At 41.3% G+C, this 18,308-nt stretch overlaps 1 protein-coding gene across 1 annotated transcript; it reads right to left on the reverse strand.

Moving 5' to 3' along the window:
- Positions 1-1,373: 1,373 nt before the first annotated feature.
- itpkcb (inositol-trisphosphate 3-kinase Cb) lies at positions 1,374-14,970 on the reverse strand. The gene is made up of 7 exons (XM_026191551.2): positions 13,677-14,970; positions 4,634-4,733; positions 4,148-4,361; positions 3,764-3,968; positions 3,152-3,253; positions 2,584-2,655; positions 1,374-2,463 (listed from the first exon to the last, which is right to left on the reverse strand). The coding sequence occupies exons 1-7, from the start codon at positions 14,838-14,840 to the stop codon at positions 2,254-2,256; spliced, it is 2,067 nt and encodes a 688-aa protein (XP_026047336.1). The 5' UTR covers positions 14,841-14,970; the 3' UTR covers positions 1,374-2,253.
- Positions 14,971-18,308: the final 3,338 nt, after the last annotated feature.

The following is an 18,308-nucleotide window of genomic DNA, read 5'->3' on the forward strand; positions in this document are numbered from 1 at the left end:
CAGCCAAAATGATAAACTAGCACTTTGATTCCTAATTTACTTATAAAAATTTAAAAAAAAAAGAAGCTTCTGTCACATCTACATAATTTCCTTTGGGATTATAAAAGTATTTTGATTCTGATCTTCATTAAGGTGGTTTTCTTGTCTCTGTACTTGTGGACTGCTAATTTTCTTATCAACCAAAAATAAATTGTCATCTAGTTTTTACACAAAGTTTCCACCATCTCAGTTTTCAGGGACAGTTCAACACAAAATGATTCATCTGGTTTTATTTAGAAACTTGTGATAAAAGGTCACAGCTGACTGAACAGGACATATTCTTACAGTAGTGTTAAATTTATAATTAAATGTTAGATCATCTTGATTCAGCGCTCTTTTACAAAAGTATATGATTTGGTGTGTGTGTGTGTGTGTTTGCACAAAGAACTGAAAAAAAAATTACAATAAAAATCCCCCAAAACTCTGAAAACTCTCCACTTTCATTTTATTGTAATCCACGACCGTCTGGACAAAGCAGAGGTTTATAAACAGTTTCAATCAGTCCGTCTGTTCTTTCTGTGAAAAGCGCTGCCTTTGAAATACAAAATGTGGTCACGAATCCAGTTTTCTTGCTTACAAAGCAGCACCCTCTTTGAAAACCTGATAGTTTGACATTTTACAAATATAGAGACTTTCTGGGCAAAGGTTTTTAACACTTTGTAAACACTATACTATCCGTCTCTCCTGCCATGTTTACCCTTCGGAGATGAAAAATCTAAACTCCTGAATTCGAATTCCAATCTTGTTAAGTCACGTGTTCACAGCACTTGTGTGGGAAATGTTCGTGCCGAGTTAACCACACGCCCACACCCCCACCCACCTAAACAGTGCTGCCTGACACTGTCAAAGGAAGACTGGACACTTGACGTTCACCAATGCGTCACATTCCCGTCGGGATCTGATGCACATGCTCACAAGCACGGCCTGCACGTATAACAGTGTCGCTTCTTTGTAAACTTTCAATGTTGCATACAAAAATGTAAATACCCACATTCCTCCTGTCTATCCTAGCTTAATTATGTTTACAGCGGTGTCCTTTAACCTCTGTTTTACTCAGACACCCGTCATCGCTCATACACAGATTTTATTTTTATTTTTTTTGGGTTTTGAGTTTGTGTGTAAGTCAGAGCCCACACGAACTGATCAGATTAATCGGGTAATTCCAGTTTCACAGACTAAAGCAACACTGATCAGCGAATCGAGATAACAGGCAGAAATATTTACGTTGAACAGTAAACCCAATACTTAAACCTCTGCTGGAGACGCACAGACATGTTTTGTTCAATGGCTTTGTGAGAATCCATAGTGCAACAAACTTCAGACAAACAAGGCTGTCGAGCTTCTTACTAAAAATCACTGCATTTTCATACAAAAGTCCAATTAAGAAAAAAACTTTCTGTTTCCAAGAAAAGTTAAAACTGTGGGATTTCAATGTAAATCGATTCATACTTGGGTGAACTCTTTTGGAAGTAAAATAGCACGAGTCCACTGCAAGTGGAATGATCAGATAGCTCAGTTTCTTTTTTTAAAAAGCCAGGCACAGAAATCATACAAACACAGTAAGAAGGCTATACCAAGGCAGGAAAAAACAAAACAAAGTTAAATTAAACTGTATTTACATGCTGAGTTAGTTAACACGTGGTCTGACCACTGCTTTTAGTGTTGCTGTATACTTAGTCATCAAAAGTGGTCCATGATAAAAACAAAAAAAACAAAAATCCAACACTCCTCAGAGGCTCGTTTAAAAAAAACAAACAAACAACAAAAACAAAAACACGCTCCTGTTGGTCAAGATCACGGCTGAGGAGGTGGCTGCTCTGGCCACCTCTCGCCAACAGAGGGAGCTGTGAGGAGGAGCGAGATGAGTCTCTGCAATAAAAAGTGACTGCTAAAGGTCCATGAGTGCAGAGGCCTGTACTCTCAGAAAATAAACCACAGCCCAAGTAAAACAAAACAAAGTTACAATTGTGCTTTAAATTTAACAGCTCGTGTCATCCGCCCCCTTATTCCACATAATGCATAACGTTAACCTTTTGGCATATTCCACTTCGCCCGCCCTTCTCACACTGGTACAAGTTGATAAAGTCACTTGGTGTGAGCCCTGAAAGGAGTAACTGAAGTGGTGGCCCTCTGTTAGCCATTCCTCTGTCACTCTTAGTTTGTATAATCTTCTTCAACATCCCATCAGTCTCTTACTGCAGTCCTGTGTCTCGCTCAAGGAGTCTCCGGGAGCATGGTGCTGAAGATGTCTATGAGGTTGTCCAGTCCCCACAGGTAGCCGTCCTCCCTGTTGCCCTCCACCCAGGGAGTCCTATGGTCGAGAGTTTGAGGTGTCTGCAAGGGGACCGTTTTTCCAAAGTCGATCATCCAGACTTTCGCTTTTCCTGAGGCGTCGTGCACAAACAGAAGAGAGCTGCCCACAACCTGCAATCGATAAACCAGCAAGACCAGTGAGTTTAAGTATGCAGCGCTGATGGGATTGTAACAAATCAGCAACACAGACAACAGGTCTGTTAGAAGAAGTCAGAACGGAGTCCGTCTCACCTCGTGTGTCCTGAAGAACTGTGACTGCTCCAGGGCTGAGCGTAGTTCCTCCAACCGCTGCAGGTAGAGTTTCTGAGGAAAACAGAAAAAAAGGACACAGAAACTGAGACTGTGGGAATTTGCAAATTGGAGCCAAAAAACCCAAACAAAACACTTTTTGTTCTTCTTTCTTATTTAAAGGTAAGTGTAAAACCTTACATCCTTGTTTGATGCAGGTGCTACCGCGTGAAACAAGGATGTAAGTCCTGTATAGAGTGAGCACAGTGCAGACCCGAGAAGCGGTGGAGCATAAAGCAGCATCTCTAAGATTTACTAATGAACATGCCACATCTGGTTGTCTTATTTGTACAAATCTAAGAACAAAGTAACAGCTTGTTGTCTGTGTGTCTGATGCGAGTCAGTGAGAGACTCCTCTAAATAACAGAACAACCTATTAGTGACCTACAGAGGAGCTGACAAAGCCACGATAGCCGTTTCCTCTTCTCACCGGCCGAGTTAAACTAAGCAGCTGCTGATTCCTGCTTTTTGCTTTTTTGCATTTACAAAACATAACAATTGAACAACATACCAGAATCTGAGTGTTGCCATCGACAAAGTCCTCCAAGGCCTGCATCACTTGCTCTCTGTGTTTTGTCTTCTTAAAGTTGGTGTTGCAGGTTCCATCAGCTCTCTATATAGAAAAAAAGGAAACCATCAAAAATGTCATAATGACTCACTTCAGCTTATACATGCCGATTCACGCTACTATCTGGACAACAGAAGGTTTTAACAGTTGTGTTTTGTTGAGGTTCGAGGTGGAAACAAATGGCTCTAAATAAATTCCACAGTCACAGAACTCGTTCAACTGGAAAATACAGCTGCAGCGAGCCTTTAATACACTGCGTGTCATCACATTTTTTCTTTAGTCTCTGAGTAGCATGCAAATTCACTATTGGCACAAACTGATAACCAGCCTCGGATTTATTTTCGAAAGAACAAACAGTCCCCCTAATGACTGCATGTTAACCAACCACATTTTCCATTTCACCCCAGTGCACGTGGTCTGTCTTGTGAACAAACTGATAAGTGTTTACTCCCACTGATTGGTTTACGTCTTTGCAGCAACAAGCACAGCTGTTTATTCTCTTGAAGCTGAGGTCTTCAGGCTAGATGTGTTTGTGTGTTCAGCATGACCTCATACCTTAATGCCTTCGATCCGGAAGCCCAGGGTGGCGGTGGAGCTAAGTGTCTCCCTCCACTGCATGTACCGCGGTTTGAGGACACCCTGCTTGGCCCGTTCCTCCTCTGTTGGAGCCCCGGGGTCCACGGCAATCATTTTGTCGTACATGTCCTTCCTCAAACGTGGACGCTCCCTGGCTTTTGTCAGCTCCTCCTCCAAGTAAGTCCTGAGAGTTTGGGTTAGATTTAAATGTTTGCACAGCCTTCATTCTACATACACGATTCAAGAGTAAATGTGCGTGAAGGTAAACTCTCAAGAATCATTTTGCCTTCCTAAGGCACAAGCTGTTTTTGGAAAAATGCTTTTTACACAAATACACTCTCTTTGTCACGTGCCAAGTCTTACCTGCTGCCCATTTTGCAGTCCATGATGGAAGGCGAGTCAAAGTCAGCCAGCAGGTCATCCATCAGGTTGTAGTCATGGTCGTCTTTTTGTACTATGCCGTAATATCCGGGCACGTAGGGGCGCAGAGAGTCCGTCATTAGCTTCTGCAGGCACTGCTGCTCACACTCACAGTATCGCTTCAACAAACGCCCGTACTCCCCAGCCTGGAAGTTACCTTGGAGAAAGATAGGGAAAGAAAATTAATGATGCATGAGACAGAAAGATCAGAAACTACAACATGTCTGTGCATTTTTGTTTGTCTGCAGATCTGAAAAAAGGCGTACAAGTGAGCAGGATAGAGCCGGCACTGTTGCCCTTAAACTTTATGCTTGCCAGCCTTTCAGTAGATACGACAGTAGCATAAATCTTTTGTTCTTTTCTTAGAAGGAACCTCCATATAAATGCATCTGATATGCAGGTGTACAAATATCCTGCATTTACACATACCTGCATGGCCAGCAAGCTGCACCCATGGGTAACGCTTCTTGAAGGACACGACAAAGGGGGACCAGTGAACCATGGTCTTCAGCTTGTGCCAGGACTTACTCTGAAAGATGAAAAAAAACAATAGAGGGTTTCATCGCCTTGTTTTTTAAAAAAGCATGGGCGGTCACACACATAATAAATCTGAAGCTCTGACTAATCAGAAAAGGAGCTTTCTTTCCTGGACAAACAGTACTGAGCTGAGTGCAGGCCAAAAGACTGATTACTCATTAAAAGGAAAACCCAACCTGTACTGTCCTCATACCCACACAAACATATCAGTAGACATTGGACAGACCCTCCCCTGCAGCCAAGGCCAGGTGTGCCGTATACACGACAAAGCCCATTCATAAAACATTTACCAAAGCCTCCGCTGTGGTGTCGTAAAACAGAACCTCCGTGTTTGCGAGCTTGTGGGCCTGTGTGTGGGTTACAGTAATCTGTGTTGGGAAACACTAGAACAAGGACACTGTGCAACAGCCGCTTTGACGCAAGCAGTTAGAGAGGCGCCTGATACTGATTGATTAGAACATGTGTGTGGGAAATCACAACAAACGGACAGCCAGTTCTGGGTGTGTGTGTGTGTGTGTGTGTGTGTGTGTGTGTGTGTGTGTGTGTGTGTGTGTGTGTGTGTGTGTGTGTGTGTGTGTGTGTGTGTGTGTGTGTTTTACATTTCAGCTGATTAAGTCCTAAAATGCTTCTATGCACCAAACCGGTTTAAAGCACAGAGACAATTAGGTTAAAGGAGCAGAAAGAAAATTAGCACTAGGCAACAAAACCGGTTTCTGCGAGTAATAAAATGCAAGAGGCCATAACCATAAAAGTTATCTTTTTACAACTAAATTATTTCTCTCTGTATGCGTGTGAGAGAGAGATTGCTCTTCCCTTTGCTCTGCATTCCTTCCCCCCGCTGCTCTTGGAAACTGTCACAGTAAAACAGTCTTAATCCAGGAACATAAACACACTGGAAACACTGCGTATGCGTTTACCTCAAATGAAGAAGAAGAAGGGGGAAAAAATGCTTCAAGTTTAAACTGTTCGCAACAGTTTGAAAGCCTTAAAAACACTTTTTAGTTGAAGGAGAAGGAGCAGTTTTACGTATCGGGATGAAACTTTCCAAAGGGTTTTACTTTAATTGTGGATTATTTATTCTGGTATATTAGTGCGATAACTTGAATCAAACATGTAAGTTTGTAACCATTCTAAGAACTAGAATGAGTGTGCATTTAAATCTTTTATCATCAGTTTCTCAACCTCAGATCCCAGGATGGATAACAGGTTTAATCTTAACATGAGATGGCACGAAGCCTACAATAAAAAGAAATTCTGCTTAAAACAGAGAGCAGGTCACTACCAGGATTTTTAGCAAGAGGCCGAAGGTGAAGAGAGTCAACGAGAGACGGCTGTGGACTTAATCTTAAACGACACCCACAGATTCACCTTACTCTAACCTCAGCCTCGTCTGGGTGAAGAACAGCACTTCACCACATGTGACGTAAACGACTGAATTTTCAACATGACAAAAATTCCTCTTGCTCACTTAACTGAGCAAACCACACCTTCATTTGACCCACAGACAAACACTAATAGATGTGCAGGATCACAGTGATGAAACACTTCTATTATCTATTTTCTCTTTTCTCTCTTACTAGCCTGCTTATTTCCACTGCCTGTTGACACCCCATACAGTCTCTCAGGATGTGTTTGAGCTGATCTTTACCTTAACCGAAATCTCTGAGTAGACTTCAAATAAATACAAATATCTCAGCCTATTCAGCAAAACTCCTCTTCTCTTTATTTGCAAAAAGAACGGTTATATTCAAACTCAAAGGGAAAATATCCAAATGAACCCACAACAAAAGCCAGCGACATTTCAACTTTCCACTCAGGCAAGAAAACTGTCACCAGAGACTCTAGAAAGACTCTTAAAATTCCCAAAACATGCTCGACCTTTATTTAAACATTTTTAGTTTACAGTTGAATATTTGACTAGATTTCCTGCCAGCTGTAACGACGTGCTGTGATTACTGATCACAGATAAATATTAGTTTTCTGAATGCACAAGTCCAGAAATAGCATTCACCTGTGGCCCAAACAGAATCTGTTTACTTATCAAATCTTTTACTTCTTCTCCTCACTAATATTTAGTCATTACCAGCATCTGTTTCCATCTGAAGACCAGTTCAGTGACAGAAGGCCTGAGCGGGGAGAAACGTGATGCTTCAGCCTCTCTTCTTTCACTTTCCTCGTCCAGGTCAGGCTCTCTGATGGCCCTATGCTGACAGCTTAATGTGCTGCCTCTGTGGAGCTGAATGCACCTCCTTAACAGCAGATGCACTGCCAAATACTAATGCTGCTAATATTCTTGTGGACATTAAGGCGTTCTTAAAAGGGTGGTTTGATAAATGTTCAGAAGCCCATCAAAGAGCACATAAAGAGCTTTCGACGTTTCAGTTTAAAGCGAAGAAGCCGTCCCACACACACACAAACACGTTTTAAATGCTGAGGTCACATTTCACCCCACACAGTCAAACCCTCGCCATCTCCACTTTCTTTTATATAACTCATGAAAACTGTACACATAACACAAACATACAAAGTTATCATATCAACCCCCATTTGAGGTTATTTTTAATTTTTTTCTTTGAAACAGACAGAGATCCCTTGCTTTTACCACTTTCTTTTTTTCCCCCCTGTAGTGCTCCCATCCCTTCTTCATATTTCCTAGACCTATGGGATCCAATTCCAGGAATGTCACCGGCCCTAACACTTCCCAGCACAGCAGACAATGACAACAATGGCGCTGCTAAGAGACGTTACAAGGGCCATGAATGTTCTGCTTTAGATGTGTAAAGTATGCATCCAAGACGAGGAAGGTGTTTCACTGCCACTTCAGTAGCCCTTTAGTGGCGATTTTCCAGCATATAAAAGAAATAAGTGCCCACTAAAGAAGACTCACCAGTTAACAAGGTTTTTTTTTTTTTTAATTACTCAAAAATTAAAACACATCTTTGCTTGTAAAATTGTCAAAAAATAACACGAGTAATGTAACAGACTCTTTGCCTTGAAATATATGTAGACCATTTGTGGCCATGTGCACAGCCGCCACCAAAGGCCACTGTGGTCAGGAGAAAAAGACCCATCTTCAATAATTATAGCCCATAATGAGGCCTGTAATGATCAGCTGGGTAAAACAAGTTGTGGGAGCTACTTCAACTTTTGGTGCTATTAAATTATAATGTTAATATTTAGTACACCTTTCCAAAACCTTACTTTTTAGCTGTTATAGCAGCACTTGGTGTACAGCATGGTGAGCCTGCTGCTACTGGCTTACTGGCTTCTTAACCCAGATACAGTTCTTTGTGGCTGAACGCGAGCCAGATAGCCCTCATATGCTGTAACAGCTACAACAGCAATCTTTTTTTAATTTCTATTTGAATACCCAAGTCTCTTTGATACAATCTCCCCTTATATCATGTTTCTGAGGAAGCATGACATCAGCGTACATTTATAACAGTGGCTGAGGTAGGTTAAATTTGAATCAGTATCTCTGCTCTCTCAATAATTATTTTTGGACCCTTTTCTTACCTGGCAAACGGAGCAGTAGCGGAGGAGGAGGCAGGTGCCGACACAGATACACACGACCCCGGAGACGACACGAGAACGCAACCAACACAAAATGCCCCCCGCCATCAGGACAGGGTCTCTTAAATCAAACGTCAGGGACGCGTGCCTCCCTGTGGGCGTGAGATCCTTCACAGTCATCTATAACGTCCTTTAACTCAGTCCACTGTCTGCTCGGTCTTCCTCTGGTAAATCACCTTTAGTCAAGCTGTCAATTTTTGGTGTTTGTTTGTCTCCTTTATCGCCCGATAAATAATCACTCGTGCGTCTCTACAACCTCCTTTTTGTCACTCTAATTCACAATTTGCACCATTGCAGAATTTTAGTACTCCACCCTTTGATTTCTTCACGCTTTCTCAATTTCTTTGTTGCCGTCATCAAACATATCCACCAAGTGTCCTAAGGCTGTCCCTTTTCTGGCTCTCGCCACTTTCTGCCTGTTTGAACTAGTCCTGTTACTCGCAGTTCATCCCTGAAATCATTCACCCCGTCTCCCCGAAGGCGCAAATCCCCCACTCTGCGAGCCGTCTTCGCTTTCTCCCAGTGTAAACCTTTGTTTCTCTCCTGTCTCACTCTCTCATCCTCTAATCCCCTCTGGGCCTATCCTGAGCCTCATGCTTAGCCAATCTCCTGCCAGATTCAGTGCAGGTGGGGGTAGAGCCAACAAACATTTCCATATAGTCCCACAGCTCCTCTTTTGTCTGCATGATGAGGTCTTGACTACTATGTGGCCTACGGAGTTGTGCGTTTGTGCACGGGGACAAAACTAAACCTGTCAAGCGACAGTCAGCTACAAGAGTGACACCATACTGTATGCAAACCCGAACCGTGTTTTCAGGTACTCTTAGAGACCTTTTCTCAAAACTACTTTATATAAACCACATCCCTTTCCCTTCACTCAAGTCTTCAGAGCTCATGAAGCTCCACTGTGGTGGGCCAGTGAACGCACAGAAGATGGCACCGGCTTCAACCTCCGCCTGAAAACCATCTGCAGAAAACAGACTCACATATCTCTTTTATCTGATAATATTTGAAATGTTTATTTGCATGTGCCAGAAACACGGTATTACGTCATCAGCTGATATCACTGACAAATGAAAATACATTTGGTATTTGCTGGATTTGCTACTTTTTCCCTTTAATATCACCGTTTCCTGAATACTTGGAAGTATTCGACCTCTTATACCTACATTACATCTCAGTGTGTTGTTTAATGATTTTCCACTAACGACCGATTCTATTTGCGGAGCACATTTAACTATAAAAACATTATTTTGGCAACTCTTATTTACATAAAATCTGATATAGTTCCAGTGAAACCTTGAGCTAAGAAAAGCAGCTCACTTTCCAGCTCGCATATTAAGTATTTAACTTGCAGATTTATGAGTGAAGGACTCCTTATATGGAACTGTCATTTTTGGTAACATCTTTCTTCAGTAAAAAATGAGCAATATCTCACTTGGGAGTCCATTAAATGTATTGGCTGGTTAAGTCGGCTTTTTGCTTGTACTTTACAAACCACACTAAAAGTTTGTGTTTGTGCATCAAGTCATAATAACAAAATTACTTATTTATACACATGAGGACATGTGTGGGGGTTATGGCATATATGAGCAAAATTTGATTTGCTGGTTTAGAAAGGATCAATGACAGCGTTCTACCTTTTATGACAGGAGGTTAAGTCTCACTGCTTTCCAGGTTTTGGATTTTTTTTGTGATCCAGTATTGTGTTCTTTAACTGTATGCACGTCTTTTAATTTTATGTAATGAAGGAAATGATGATTCCCCCACCCCACCCCCTCCAAACGCTGTGAGTACTTTTACTCAAAAGCTGTTGGTCTTGTTTTTTTGTTTGTCTTTTGTTTGTTTGTTAAAAACGGGGCAGTGTACAGTGTACATTGTCCATAGTGTGAATGTGCCAGATGAAGTCATACATGCTCATTTTCATATCTTGTCCCTGGGAGATTGATGGAAATAATAGACAGTAATAGGAAAAACAAAAGTGCAGAAGCACGTATTCAAAGATAAGATCCGGAGCATAACCATATAACATTAAAAATGTCACACATTGCAAAAACTAAAGCACATGCGCACAGTTACAAAAACAGAACAGCGACCTAAAAAATACTCCAGAGACAACATGTTTAATGATCCAGCTAGGCACAGTTTTATAGGTGTGATATAGGGTTAAGAGATATGATGCTCTTTACTTCCTTAATAGATTGTTGATAAGAAACAGCCAACGTTCCAAAAGCAAATGATTTGCTTGGAAGTAATGGAGAATTTTTACTCGAGGCGTTGATACTCTGAATCTGGTGCTTCCTGCACCACTGGATTTTATTTCATTGCGGGCGTTACATCTTAACCTGATACATCTTGTATCAGGTAATTCTGTGTTGTGCACATAAATACATAAAAGCGAAGCTAACTTTTAACTAACGTGGACTTTCCTGTATCGTGGATTTTGTGTATAAGTGCTGTGGGAGTGATGTGTGGGACGGAAAACAAGTCTGCAATTGTGGCTCATGAGTGAATAAGCATGCATAAATAAGAATAATCATCAAGTGTAGGCTACGTGTTCAAAGTTTCGCTGCATCTTTTTCATCTGTGCGCGCTCCTTCTTTTGTCTGCTTACTCTAATTTTCCTCTTGTTTTCCGTTCCACTGTATGTTTCACAGTGTGTTAAGAGGAAAATATTAAGCCTTTTTATATAAGTGCAGGCAAACTGTAGAGGGAGAAAGAGTGTCTCACATGGAAGACATGATCATGCAAAAATATCGGCGCTGCTGTGCACAGCAGACGTTGGCAGGAATTTATATCTTATAGCATTCAAATGTCAGGGACAGAGTAGACACTGTTGGTGGAGCGAACAACACAAGGAGAGAAAAAAAAACACCATATATGGCAAAGACGTTGCCTAGCAACCAGCTCAGCCTTCAGCCCAATTTTCCATGACACACAATGAACTCTGAATGCAAGACGGCATCGCTCTGTGTGTGTGTGTCTGTGTGCGTGCATGCGCGAACAAGTATCTGCTCACGTCACCTCATGAAGAAAATGTTAGGTTTGTTTGTGAGCTGACGGCACGGCCACACACACTCCCTCTTTCTATTAATTACAACAAACAAAAGCGTTTTCCACACAGCTGCACATATGACAAAACATGCCCATTAAAACCAGCTCTTATCAGAAACCACAGGCCAGCGTCATCCTGTTTGTTACAACACCTCAAGTGCAACTACTCAGGTTGCTCACTTCCTGCGTGTTGTTATAATAGCCAGGAAATTACACTGTCCGCTGTCCTGTTCACTCAAAACATGCAATATGTGAATCAATATGTTTGCAGAAATGTGTATCTGAACATGACAGAGGTATTTTATGGACTTTACACTAAACGAATGACTGACAAAGGGGACGGTAAACATGAGGGGGTATTATAAATTATAGGCGTTTTATTTTTTATAATTTTCAAGCAAAAACTCTTCGTTTTTCCTTTTTGAATGCGAGGATTTAAAGTGTTTCTGTTTTATAGCACTGCTTGCATGTTAAGACTGCAGAACATAGAAAAACAAACATCTGAAGATACCACACTGGCTTCTTAGAAGAGATTAAGGTGTGGTTTTTCTCATTTTTTTGTGATGTTTTACATTTGAAACAAGTCGAAAGAATGTTTGATCTCAACTAAAGCTGTGACAGTAACAGACAAACTTCTGTGGATAAAATGTTCATCTTTCAGTTGATTGAGATCACTAGATGGGTGGACTCGATATGGATGTTATTTTTATACTTAATCTAATTAAGCCATCGTGACACGAGTTATATTAAGTTTTTGCTGAACTTTGTTTTGTAAAATCATGCATGAAGGAAGAAAGCTGCCCACACTGTCTTTATTTTGACATTTAGATCCTCACTCACAGGAATAATCAAATCATTAAACATCAACTGGAGCTTGTCTCCACCTCACGGTGGTCTCAAGAGGCCTGTGTTTGGTGCAGCTCTTTGAGAAGGACTAAACAATTTGGAGAAAAGCAAAAGTAATATATGTTAAAGAGGAGACTCTGGGGTGGTCTAATGTATGACCGTGAATTTCAAAGTGCATCAATTTTCATGGGTGACGCATTTCTCAATCTTTCCTGATCTATGAAAATGAATAAATAAATTAAAAGGGTGGGTTTTCCGCCACATCCACCAGAAGATCATTATGTCCTGGGCATCGCAGTATGAATCACAACACTGACAGCTGAAAATCTTTCTTGGTAATGTGGCCCTGCATGAAAACCTGGACATTCAGCATTCACAGAGCTACCGTGATGATAAGAAGATACTGATAGACACATCCTGTTTTTAAAGCATTCCATGCATGGTAGTCAACAGTGCATCAAAGCTTCCTGATACCGGAGGAAATCATCACAACTTCCTACTAAACTTTAAGCTACTTCTCCCGGACGGAGGAGAGGAAAATCTGTAAGCCTCTTGGGTCTGCAGGCTAAGCTCTCTAATAACGAAGGCTGGTCACAGCTCAAAGTGCTGACTGTAAACGAATGACGAGCAGTTAAGAAATGCATTCAAACAATGTTTAAATGGTCCTCAGGCTGAGCTCATCAAAGCCATGCGATCATGTGGCATGGGTGATGGAAGGACACAGAAGTGGGGGCTGGCAATAATAACCATTTTCCTCTCCTTTGGGTTTAAATTTGTTACAGTCATGTTTCATTATCAGGGCAGTGTGAGTCAAAGCCTTCTACCACACATGACACACATTAGATCAAAAGTCTCTCCTGAATGAATGGGCCCTTTTCCCCTCATTTGCACCACAGCAGCTGAAAAATCTCCACCTCCTGACAAATAATGACCTTTTATTATCAACGTGACACATATTAAACAAATTTCTTTCCTTGACTGTCTTTATAGCACCAGCAGTGACTGACACACCTGCTCTCACACACTGTTTACATTTGATGACAAAATAAAGTGTTTGTGGTTGAGGTTGACACAGGACTCAGGAATGTTTACTGTACATTTCCTATGCAGGGTGTGTGTACTACATTTTAATATGTAATACCTAGTCAGTTACCGACTTGTATCATTTTCTTTTTGATTGATTTTCATTTTACAATGAGTTCCAGTGTGGTCACACCTAACAACATGTTTGTTTATGGAAAGAATAGCTTCAAATACTGTAATGCCATCATATATGGTCAATTGCACAATATTTGCATTACTCATTTTTTGGTAGCTTTGGTAGTAAGACCAGTTTATGGTTTCTTGTCAGAGTCCAGCTGAAGGTCTTTTAAAATATTTATGAAGAATATATTGCAAGCAACTGAACAGAAAACTTTATAAAAGTTGTCTGTTGCGGAAGAAGACTTGAATAGACACTCACCCCCGTCCCATCCTCCGGACTGCACAGAGACCGGCTGGACTCGATGTCGCTGCCTGTGAAGTCGTCCTCTGACTCCTCGAAGGACGAGGCGGAGGACAGGCCGATGGAAGAGGAGTTGGACAGCTTCCTGGGGGACCGCATCAGAGCGGGAGACCCTCCGCAGCCGCTGTCCGAGCAGGGGGACTCGTCGTCCGGTTGAGGCTCCAGACAGCCGGTGTTGGGCTCCATTCTCAGCAGGTTCGATGCGACCTGTGAGCGGTTCGGACTGGGGTCTCTGGTTATGATGAGCTTGGGTATGGTTCCTGGGAAACTTTGGCCTCCTGGTGGACTCTGGCTGGTCTGATCAGAGTCCGTTTGGCTCTTTGTTTCAACCGGGCAGCTGCTGTTCAGTTTGCCGGTCGCTTTGGGTGTGCATGAAACGGTGCTACAGTCGGTTTTTGTCATTGTAGCCTCGGCTTGATCGTCCCTAATTGAAAGTCCACAGTCCAAAAGTTGATCCGAGGCCAAACTAGACAAAATCCCCTCAGTGTCCGGGTCAGAGGTCTTCAGAGGGGGTGAGTTGGATGAACGCGTGCTATTTCCAGTTAATACTCGATCCTGAGACACAATGGGATCGTGGTTGCTTCCCCCCAGTGGCTTATCTTCCATGGCCCTCGTCTGGGGATCCGAGGCATTGTTCTTTCGCACGGGTTTCGGCTCCTCGCAGCCCGCGCCGCTGACTTCACAGCTCTTACTTTCCAAGCCTGGTGCATCGGATGAACCAGCGGTTGCTTCACGGTTCACGACGTGCTGTGTCGGTTCAGTATTTCCATCTAGCCCGGATGGCGTGTCAAAACAACCCGCGGCTGCTCGCTGTTCCCCAACCCCCGACACCACCTCGTCCCTCGGCAACTTTCCTACTCTGTGGCCGCGGCGCGTTGCTGGATCTCCAGCTGCGTTTCCGCCACCCAAATCCGCTTCCCCCTGACTAGAGTCTCGCTTTCTCCTTCCCAAATACGACAGCACTTTATTTTTCATCGGATTCCTGTTTAACTGGTCACTTTTCGATTTTTCTCCGCTCCCAGGTCTGCGGATACGAAGTCGACGGGCTGTCTCGCCCGCTTTCCATTTCGCTCTGCCACGGGTGGCAGTGCTGTGCGATAGAGCAGAGCGAGTTTGGCCCATCCTGCATGCCGTAATAGTAGCAGTGACCCAGACACACCCTCAAAGTATGATTTAGAAAACAGTCGAAACTACTTAGCCAGTGACTCCATCAAGCAACGGTAATCCATTAATCACACACTTCAGTTAGTGCTATTGATCAATCCCTGTTAATCATCTGGGATTATACTGATCTGTGGGAAAAAGCAGATGATGTGTGATTTAGTAAATAAAATTGCAAGGACAATAGACAAATAAAACCCTAAACCCTTACCTTACCTAAAGAGTCCCCGATGACACAATGATAATACAAAAACAAACGCACATTTAAACCAGCGCTTGATTCAAGAATGCCAACTCGTATGTGCTTAATCACCCTTAAAAGTCACATATTATTTCCAGACGACAGGACAGAAACTGTCAGATAAAGGCTCACTGGAAACTGCACTGGAGTATAATTACAGGAAAATATGACAAGAACAAAGATTTAAATATTACAGGGGGGGCTGATGTGGGGGAAAACTGTAAAAGTTTCACTGAGATTTAGTCAGTTTCACCATTAGTCACGTCTGTCTAATACTGCCCTCCTGTGTCTGGACACGATTCATTTGTCCCAGTAAGCTTCATTTAGACTGCTATCCTTATGTTTCTTTCAAAAAATAAAAATAAAAATAAAAAAAATTCCCCCAATAGGGAATAGTGGTCATATAACAAAGCATTGATATGTCTAAATTAGGAGTTTAAATAGTCAGCATTACATAATTTGGACATTTTTCAAGGCAAAGAACAATCACTTTAAATTAATATGTAAGAATTTGATTATTTAAGAAGACAAATGTTAAATGCTCATCGCTGCAACAGCAAATTCGCCCATATAGATGGTCTACTTTTATGACGTAACTTGTTTCCACTGGTTAAAGGGTTAAACTATTAAGATCCCTTCTAACTTATCTTTATTCATGGACTTTACAAGAGTACTTTTGTCTATTCTGATACAGCATGCAAAATAACCCACTTTTATCTTATACTGGGCCTTGGTGCTGCCTGTGAAGTCATTTACTATCTGAAACACTCATAGATCCACTTCCCCTCCTCTTTAATTCAGATTTCTTCTGATTTGCTGCCCCTCATAAATAAATTTAAAAAAAAAAGTCTCACTACCTGTATAGAAAAGATGGAAGAAGGCAGCATGTCCTGCATACTTTGTAAAGGCCAGCAGAGGGCGACTCCTCTGATTTTTCTATATTTATTTTCAAGATAAGTTGGATACAATAAACACTTTATCCAATACTTGGGAAAATGTTTTGTTACAGCAGTTATTAATGTTATTTCTGATGTGTTGATGGTATTGGTTGGTAGTTTCAAGCCTTCTTGAGTTAAAGTCAAACTTGAATTTTTTGAAAATAATTATCTCCAATAAACGACTGTACAAGCTACCAGCCTACGGGGCTGCAGCCTCCTTTGGATTCTTCGCATGATCCGCCTTGTTATCACGGTTAGTTTCAAACCACCAAGATGGCGACGGAAACAACGCTAGGCTCAGTGCTTCAAAATGAGAACTCATGAACAACAGGTGATGTCACTATGGCCATGTCCATCTTTTATGTACAGTGTACCAGCAGTTTGACGCTTCAGGCTGCTGGTAGGCTAACCCCACTTACTTAACTTTTGTTCCTTTGTTATTTTTTAATTTGATCATTCACTATATATAAATAATAGAAAACAAGAAAAAGCACAGGTTGTTCCCTTTAATAATGCATTTACAGTCGTTCTAGTCAGCTATGTCAAAACACAGGTTCAACTTCCTCTATCTGTTCATAGGAATTGCTGTTTTGCAACATTTCTCATGTAAATACAAAAGACAGTAGTGTTTAAAAAGGGTCAAATTATGACTTTTCCTCTATCAGAAAGCCGTTTAAAGCCTTTCCGACATTATAAATGAAACACGGTGAGGTAAAGTGATTGTTATTTGCTGTGACAGCTCAAAAGGAGTGCTTACAGGAAATGAGACAGCAAGGATAACAAAGGAAAATACAGCTCATACAGAACCACACAGTTCACTATATTCATAATCTAAATAATAACTAATCCTATATAATGACTCACGCTGGCCTGTATAACTGTGAATGTTGTGCCATCCGCAGGGGCTCATACAGTGACACATAGTTTATGGGAAGTTGATCATTTCAAAACAAGTCTTAAAAAAACCCCCAACAAAATAAAATAAATTTAAAACAACAACAACACTCCCTTAAAATAGATCTCAGGGTGATAAATGGCAGTAAAGCACTGCCATCAAAACCACTCATCTGTTTGTTCAATCAGCAGCGTACACTTTGTGGCTAAAATGGAAAACACAGCCAATCTAAATGAAGAGACTTATCAGTAAGTCATTTGTTTAAAGGGCGGTTTAACACACACTTTCAATTTGAGCTTGGGCAGCACTAGAGCTTTTTAAAATCCTGATTTTAACTTGGCCCTAGATTAAAACGCGTACCAGTTTCCTGTGATCAAACAATAAGAAGAGACAAGTCTTATCTGCGCGTTTTCAGCCAAGCAAAACAACCAAACGGATAAAAAAAATAACACACACACACACACACAAAAACTTGAGCTAACCTTACCTGACTGATCCTGAAGTGCTCCTCCGATGGTATACAGTTAAAAATAGCTGACAGGGATGCAGAGGTTTTTAAAAACTTCTGGCAGGGCGTGAAAATGATGATGTGTCTGTGATCATGAGCTGTTCAGCTAGTGTGTGCGAATCGCTGCTGCACGAAGTGAAGTATCAGCATGTGGTTAAAGTAAAAGAGGAAGCGCTGGTAAAACGGAGGCAAGTGTCGTTAACTTTCAGGCTTAGTAACTTCCAGAGACACCTGAAGTGGCACAAGCTAACGAGCTTCCAAACGACAAGACGTAACGGCCACAAAAAAACAAAAAAGAAACACGATTTAGCTCAGTTAAAAACCACAAGTACGGTAAATAAGAAAAGACCCAAGAAAAAGGCGACCAAACAAAATGTTGTCACCCAAAACAATCTTTATTATGTCTAAGAAAACGTCACAAACCTACTCAAAATGATCCGACGGTGGCCTACAGGTCATTTAATGGAGTTACCTTCAAGTGCACCACGAATTTTGGCTTTTTAGGCGCTAAAGAAAAACCGTTAGTAACCTTTACAATTGAGAAAGGTTAAAAAAAATTTTAGTCTGATAAATCAAAAGCGTAAACATCGTAACAGCAAGGTAGCTTAAAAAAATTATATTTGCATTTTTTTGTGTTTGATATTCAAGAAATACCAAAGTTGACCATCCAGAAATAATTTTGGATTTCTTACATTTAGAAGTATGGGATGGAAATTTGTTAATGCCCGTGATTTCTTTTTATCTATCTGTAAGTAAAAATGACAACTTAATATGCTGAAATTTCGATTTAATGACTAAAATTTGGAGTTTTCAGATGTAAATTGAAATCTTGAGATATTACCTCTTT

Source organism: Astatotilapia calliptera, chromosome 14 (genome assembly GCF_964374335.1).
Source record: "Astatotilapia calliptera chromosome 14, fAstCal68.1, whole genome shotgun sequence".
Classification (NCBI taxonomy): Eukaryota; Metazoa; Chordata; class Actinopteri; order Cichliformes; family Cichlidae; genus Astatotilapia; species Astatotilapia calliptera.

Bases quoted from the DNA above. Each gene is read 5' to 3' on its own strand.
- itpkcb (XM_026191551.2), bottom strand. From the start codon at position 14,840: ATGGGCCAAACTCGCTCTGCTCTATCGCACAGCACTGCCACCCGTGGC. The intron at 4,734-13,676 runs GTGAGTGTCTAT...TTCATCTTTCAG, and splicing joins GTCCGGAGGATGGGACGGGG to AGTAAGTCCTGGCACAAGCT. The intron at 4,362-4,633 runs GTATGTGTAAAT...TCTTTCTCCAAG, and splicing joins GCAGCTTGCTGGCCATGCAG to GTAACTTCCAGGCTGGGGAG.